At 46.7% G+C, this 7,655-nt stretch overlaps 1 protein-coding gene across 1 annotated transcript; it reads right to left on the reverse strand.

Moving 5' to 3' along the window:
- Positions 1–898: 898 nt before the first annotated feature.
- On the reverse strand, positions 899–7,120 carry LOC139831574 (uncharacterized). The gene is made up of 5 exons (XM_071820870.1): positions 6,019–7,120; positions 5,360–5,557; positions 4,543–4,627; positions 2,805–3,357; positions 899–1,000 (listed from the first exon to the last, which is right to left on the reverse strand). Exons 1-5 carry the CDS (start codon positions 7,118–7,120, stop codon positions 899–901), a joined length of 2,040 nt encoding a protein of 679 aa, XP_071676971.1.
- Positions 7,121–7,655: the final 535 nt, after the last annotated feature.

Consider the following 7,655-nt stretch of genomic DNA (forward strand, 5'->3'; position numbering starts at 1 on the left):
ATAGGTGAAGGGGTGGGCTCGCCTATCAGATCAGAGGTAGAAGCACCGACACGATCCTCCAGGGGGAACTCGTACTCCTACTCGTACTGCTCTGCGTCGGCGTCTACTCGAGAAGAACCAAATAGCACATACAAGGAAAGTAAAGGCACAAATCAATACAAGTAAATGCAATGCGCAATATGATGCATGATGGCATGGCAAGATGATTTGTGCAAGACAAAATTAAGTGGGGTGCTCATAATTCACATGAAATGATAAACACCCTCACATAGATCTTAATTGAATTTGCAAGTTTTAATTTGGACAATTCAGAGATGATACCAATGATGCATGACAATTTCAGATTTGAAATCCTCACATTTTTCTGATGAGAATAGACATAAAGTTTGTAGAATTTGAAATTGTAGAAAAGAAGATATGAATTATGCCATATTACTCCAATTAACTTCAGATTTTAAATATGTCCAAATTTTATTTATCCAAAAACCAAAACAAAGTTCTTATATGGATAGATCATGGAATTCTGATCAAAATGGATATATAACTTGTCAAATTTGGATTAGTAGAAGACTAGTTTTGAAACATATGAAATATAGGCAGGGGCAAAACTGAATATCAGCAGTTTTGTAAAAAAAAAAAGGATTTTAAAAACTGGGCCATCCAGGATTTGAACTCAGGCTGCTCGGAAGAGAGGGGCTTGGCGAAGCCAATGGGCTGCTGTACGGAACTTGTACAGATACAGATTTCATTGGAGGTATGGTTTACAGACGAGTTAACTGAATTTCGACAGTGCAGAACTGGATCGTGACAGCTGCAGGTAAACTTATGCACGGATGTTAAAGCAACTGTAACGACGATTCTGGCCACCGGTTTGAGCGAGAGAAAAGGGGTTGAGCAATTACACCGTGGTGTGCTTCGAATTCTTCCCACAGTTTGTGCTGAGGTGGTCGTGATCGCCGGTGAAACGCCGGAGAAGTGAGGCCGAGGCGGCGGCGATTAACTGACAACGAAGCAGTTGTAACTGAAAAGCGTGACAGCTGCTATTCTCTGCACGAAATTTAAAGTGGATGACGCGACGAAACCGTGCATTGTTAGGCATGGATTTGGAAAGGTTGAGTAAGAGGAAGGTGCCAAGATTGTAAAGGAACATGTTTCGTTGCAAACGGAGCAGCGTGGCGCCGGCGGTGATCATCGGAAAAACGGGGCAGTGACGCAGCGAGGAACAGCACAACTCTGAAAAACGTTTTCTGGTCCAACTTTGGAAGAAGGTGGCGTCGTCGTCTCTGATCCGTTTTGGGCGATTTAAAGTCCTCCAGAGAGAGGGTGATGCGGTGCATCCAGAGGTGCAAGCAAAACGACCTGAGGTGGAGCGGTTCGTCGGCGACGCTCGTCGGAAGAGGGCACCATGAAGCAGAAAACATACGTTTTTCATCTACTCGTTTCTTTCTCATCAACGTCGATCCAGGGCCATGCAAGGAGGAGGAGGGCAGGGGTGTGGCTGATGCTCACCCTGGGGTGCGTGACGACGAGATGGTGGAGACAGAGGAGGTCGCCGGCGTCGAGGACGTCGAGGTGGCCGTGACGACGAGGCAGAGGTGGTCGGGATCGAGCAGATCTTGGCCTCCCTTTTCTCCGTGAAGAAGACGATGGCGTAGAGGAGGTCGAGGTGGCTCCGTTCCACAGATCAGGTGGGCGCGTCGACGGCCATGGCGACGGTGGCGGTGGACGGCTGGTTTGACGGTGGTGATGATTTTCTCACAGGAGGGTTTTGGAAGAAGACAGGGATGGTGGCGGCGGCTTGGAGAGGGAAAGGAGGCTAGGGTTAGAGGACTGCTGGTGCTGCTGCTTAAAAGAGAAGGAGGGAGACCGGAGGATGGAGGGAGATGGCGACGTGGAGAGGCAGGAGCACACCATTGCCCGATACAGGTTGCTTCGTCGACGTGGAAAGAGATGAGACGAGGGGTCATCGTACCGATTGAGATAAGTGGGTTTGGGCCAGAGATGGACTTGGCCACGGTGAGAGAGGAGAGAGAGCTGGGCCAGGTTGCTAAGTGGGCTGCCGGCTAGTTTTTGGGTAGATAGTGTTTAGGTTAGGCTTTTATCTCTTTCTCTCTTCCTTTTTCTGATTTTTGTTTTATTTTCAACTCAAAACCAAATGTGTATTTTGATTAGAGATAAAGTTTGAGTATTTGAAGGGGAGAGAAATATGAGGGAAGTCACATACACATGTGATGAAGAAAGAAGAATAGCATTAAAAGAGGAAGATGCACGGAGCTAGAATAAATGTAAACTCCATGATTTTATGTGCAACAAGATATTGGTTGTACTACATATCAAACCAATTACTTGGGATGGAGTATCTCCAACCCAATCATAAATTGGTTTGGGCAAAGAAGAGGTTAAGGTTGACACCAAATTTTAGAAAATTTGGCCATGACCTTTTTGTTTTAGGGTTTAAGAGATGGGGAGGATGGTGTGTGCTTTTCTTGGAACATCACAAGAGTAAGGGGATGAACCAAGAAGAAGAAGGAGGGAACAACAAGCAACAAAGAAAAACCAAAGGCAAAAGCAATTTAGTAAAACCAAAGGTGGTGATATGCATGAATGCAACATGATGACATGAAACAAATGCAAGAACGGTAAAAGGATCTATGTATTACTCTTGGGATGTTACAAACGCCCCCCCTTGAAGGAATCGCGCCCCGAGATTCTCAGGAAGAAGAGAAGAAGGACGGGTACTCGGAACGGAGTTGATCTTCCCGCTCCCAAGTTGCTTCTTTATCAGAATGGTGCGACCACTGCACCTTGAGGAACTTGACAGAGTTGTTGCGAGTACGACGTTCAGCTTCATCAAGAATCCGAACGGGATGCTCTTTGTAGGAGAGGTCTTCTTGGAGGTCAATGGACACGTGATCAACTGCACGACCCGGATCTTTGAAGCACTTCTTGAGCTGTGACACGTGGAAGACATCGTGCACTTTGGAGAGCTTCTCAGGGAGTTCAAGGAGGTAAGCGACTTCACCACGCTTTGTTGGAACCTTGAAGGGACCAATGTATCTTGGCGACAGCTTGCCTTTGATACCGAAGCGATGAGTGCCCATCATAGGAGTAACACGAAGGTAGGCTTGATCACTAGGATGATATAACATATCACGGTGCTTGCTATCATAATAGCTTTTCTGCCAAGATTGTGCTATCTTCAGATTGTCACGAATGATTCGCACCTTTTCTTCAGCCTCGTTGATGACATCGGTGCCAAAGATTTGCCTTTCACAAGTTTTAGACCAGTTCAGAGGTGTTCTGCATTTGCGACCATAGATAGCTTCGAAGGGTGCCATGCCCAAACTGGCTTGATAGCTGTTGTTGTAAGAGAACTCAGCGAAAGGAAGACATTCTTCCCATTTCATGCCGAAGGAGATAACACAGGCACGGAGCATGTCCTCGAGAATCTGATTGACTCTTTCGACTTGCCCACTCGTTTGCGGATGGTAAGCTGTGCTGAAGAGCAGATTAGTTCCCATAGCTTTCTGAAAGCTTGCCCAAAACTTGGAAGTGAAGATACTTCCGCGATCAGAGCTTATTTCCGAAGGAACACCATGAAGAGAAACAATCTTTGCAGTGTAGAGCTCAGCCAACTGACTAGCAGATATTGTTTCTTTGACAGGCAGGAAGTGAGCAACCTTAGAAAGACGGTCGATCACCACGAAGATAGCATCATTGCCTTTCCGAGACTTTGGAAAACCAGTCACAAAGTCCATCTCAATCTTATCCCATTTCCACTCAGGAATTTTCAGGGGTTGGAGGACACCGGCAGGTCTCTGATGTTCTGCTTTGACACGGCGACAGACATCACATTCTGAGACATAGCGAGCAACATCCCTTTTCATCCTAGTCCACCAATAGGTAGATTTGATATCGAGATACATCTTTGTGCTGCCAGGATGGATAGAAAGAGGAGTGTCGTGAGCTTCTTTTAGAATGAGGTTTCTCAGGTCTGGATCGTTCGGAACAACAAAACGACCTTGGAAGAAGAGAGTTCCTTGATCATCGAGAGAGAAAGACTTGTACTTGGGCTTGTGCATATTCTCTTTGATATTCTTGCTGCAAATATCTCGCAACTGTCCTTTTCGGATCTTATCTTCAAGAGTTTGCGTGATCGCCAAGTTTGCAAGGTAGCCTTGGGGAACAAGCTCAAGATTCAATTTCCTGAATTCTTCATGAAAACCAGGTTGACTTTCTTGAATCATGAGGTTGTTGCAATAGGACTTGCGACTAAGGGCGTCAGCCATGACATTAGCTTTGCCTGGAGTGTAGCTGATAGACAAATCAAAGTCCTTGATGGTTTCCATCCATCTCGTTTGACGGAGGTTCAAGTTGGGTTGGGTGAAGATGTATTTGAGACTCTTGTGGTCGGTGAAGATCTCACATTTGTTGCCCAACAAGTATTGGCGCCATGTTATTAAAGCATGTAACACGGCTGCAAGCTCGAGATCATGTGTGGGATAGTTGAGCTCATGCTTTTTCAACTGACGAGAAGCATACGCCACAACTTGACGTTCTTGCATGAGGACAGCACCTAGACCATGAAGAGAGGCATCACAGAATATCTGGAAAGGTTTAGAAGTATCTGGGAGGATAAGGACAGGTGTGGAAGTGAGCTTCTGCTTGAGGAGGTCAAAGCTTTCTTGGCATTGAGGAGACCAAAGGAACTTCTTGTCTTTCTTCAGGAGATCGGTAAGAGGCTTGGCGATCTTGGAGAAATTCTCAATGAAGCGGCGGCAGTAACTTGCCAAACCGAGGAAACTTCTCACTTGCTTGACATTCTTCGGAGGAAGCCATTCAACGATCGCCTTGACGGTTTCAGGATTGACAGCAATGCCTTTTCCCGAAATGACATGACCAAGATAGACGACTTGAGGAAGCCAAAATTCACACTTGGAGAACTTGGCATAGAGACGGTGTTCACGAAGCTTCATGAGGATGAGGCGAAGATGCTCTTCATGCTCCTCATTGGACTTAGAGTAGACAAGGATATCATCGAGATAGACTACCACAAACTTGTCGAGGTACTCCATGAAAATGTAGTTCATCAACCGAGAGAAAGTGGTAGGAGCATTAGTGAGGCCAAAGGACATGACGGTGTATTCGTAGAGACCATAACGAGTTTTGAAGGCTGTCTTGGGTACATCCTCCTTGCGGATTTTGATTTGGTGATAACCACTTCTCAAATCCATCTTAGAGAACACAGTTGCACCCGCAAGCTGATCAAAGAGCTCATTGATGCGAGGAAGAGGATATGTATTCTTGATCGTTTTCTCATTGAGAGGACGGTAGTCAACCACCAATCGATCGGTTTTACCCTTTTTCTTCACGAAGATGGTAGGACATCCCCATGGAAAAGTGCTTGGCTGAATGAAACCAAGTTTTTGCAACTCGTCAAGCTGCTTCTTGAGTTCAGCCAACTCATTTGGACCCATTTTGTATGGCCGCTTTGAGATAGGAGCTGTTCCAGGCTCTAGTTCAATGACGAACTCAACAGCCCTGTCAGGTGGCATACCTGGAAGTTCTTCAGGAAAGACGTCAGGAAAGTCGCAAACCACCGGTATAGACTCAAGCTCCTGAAGAGAACTAGGATTCAAAGCAAAGAGCTGAACGGAAGGTGTTTGAGAAGGTGTATAGATCAAGGTTCCTGATGAAGTAGGAAAAGAAACTGAATGGTTGGTGCAATCAATGACAACTTTGTTGGCCTTCAACCAATCCATGCCAAGGATGACATTAATGCCAGAGTTTCAAAGGAGTATCAAGGAGGCGAGAAAGATATGGTTTCAATTTGAATTTGGTTACCATGGCTTATCTTCGAAGATATCATTTGTCCTCCGGGAGAGTGAACCACGAGATTAGATGGCAAGATCTCTTGTACTAACCCATGTGTATCAGCGAAACTTGAAGACACAAACAAAAGAGAAGCTCCTGTATCGAACAGTACTTTTGCAGGAATGGAGTTAACAAGCAAAGTACCAAGCACGACGTCGGTAGCTTGTTCAGCTTGCTCAACGTTGATGTTGTTGACGCGAGCAGCCCTCGGACCTTGCCTGGTGTTGTTGAAGGCATGGCCCGGAGCTGGTGCACGAACCATCGCATTTGTTGTAGTAGAGCGAGGTGGTGGTGGAGGAAGCTTCTGAGGGCAAAAGGTAGAGATGTGCCCAACCTGACCACACTTGTAGCATGTGGGGTCGGCACGTGGACCCATCGGCCTTGGTCCACCATAAGCAGGCCTTGGCGGAGGTTGGTAGGTCCTCTGCTGAAGCTGTGGGGTGGGAGGGCGGGGAGCATACCCAGCGTGTGCTGCGCGGGGAGCATACCCAGCTTGTGTAGCTTGTCCTGGCGGTGCGGGATAAGGAACCCACAACCTGCGCTTCTGAGGCGGCGCTGAAGAAGGAGCACCAACCTCTCGAGTATGCTTGCGTGACTCGTCGAACGCAAGCCTACCCGACTCTTCCATGATAGCAGTGTTGACCAGCTTGTCAAAGGTGTCCATCGAGACATGAGTGAGCGCGTACTTGAGTGCCGGCTTGAGGCCATTACGGAACCTCTTCTGCTTCTTGGCATCAGTAGACACTTCTTCACCACCATAGCGAGCTAGCCTTGAGAACTCGATGTTGTATGCCATCACATCTTTGTTGCCCTGGACAAGACTGGGGAATTTCTCCTTCATCCTATCCATTAGCCCTTCAGGAATGTGGTGGCTTCTGAAAGCTTCCCTGAATTCTTCCCAAGTGACATCAGGAGCATTGGCGGGACGCATCTCGAGAAAGTTCTCCCACCATGCTGCGGACCCTCCTTTCAGTAGGTGAGTCGCAAACCGCACTTTGTCTTCTGGGGCGACTCCCGCTGTGTTGAGCATGCGGTTGACATCGCGCACCCAATCATCTGCATCCAGCGGTTCAGGAGTAGAGTCGAACGATCGCGGGTTCAACTGCAAGAAGTCCCGGATCATCACTCGACCATTGTCATGACGAGCTTGATCGAAGTTGTGCTGGGTTTGCTGCATTTGGCTCAACAGTTGAGTCATTTGCAACAGGGCTGGTCCCAGCGGAGGAGGTGGCGGAGGTCTAACCATCCTGTTGAGGGAAAACATAAGACGGTTGAGACAAAAGATAAGAACAAAGCTTAGAACAAGGATTTAAGATCACATAACACATCACTCCATAGAATTCATCAAGGTACACCATACAAGGTTCAAGTACACATGAGATCCATACAAACGGATACAAGGATAGAAAACTAGAACATCCACTCGACACGCAGGACAGTGGAGGAAACGGTAGTTCCATGAGGATAACGAAAAGGAAGCAGGCTCCGGAACAAAGAAGTGGTCAAGATAGGATCGGATCAAAGGATAATAACATGTTAGTATGAAAATACCAACATGTCAAAGGAATAGATTATATGTGGAGATTGACAAAAGATGATAATGAAGCAACCATAGTACAGAAAAATTTTCAAAATACTTTTCCCTATGGCACTATGGTTTCCCACAAACACGTCCAAGCCTAGATGAAACAAGATAAGAATAGACTAAAACCGTTGCACGTCCTTACCAGAGGGAGGGTGGGTGGGGTAAGAAATAAAAGCAGAATTCCTACTCTCGCGCA

This window comes from Lolium perenne, chromosome 5 (genome assembly GCF_019359855.2).
Source record: "Lolium perenne isolate Kyuss_39 chromosome 5, Kyuss_2.0, whole genome shotgun sequence".
Taxonomy (NCBI): Eukaryota; Viridiplantae; Streptophyta; class Magnoliopsida; order Poales; family Poaceae; genus Lolium; species Lolium perenne.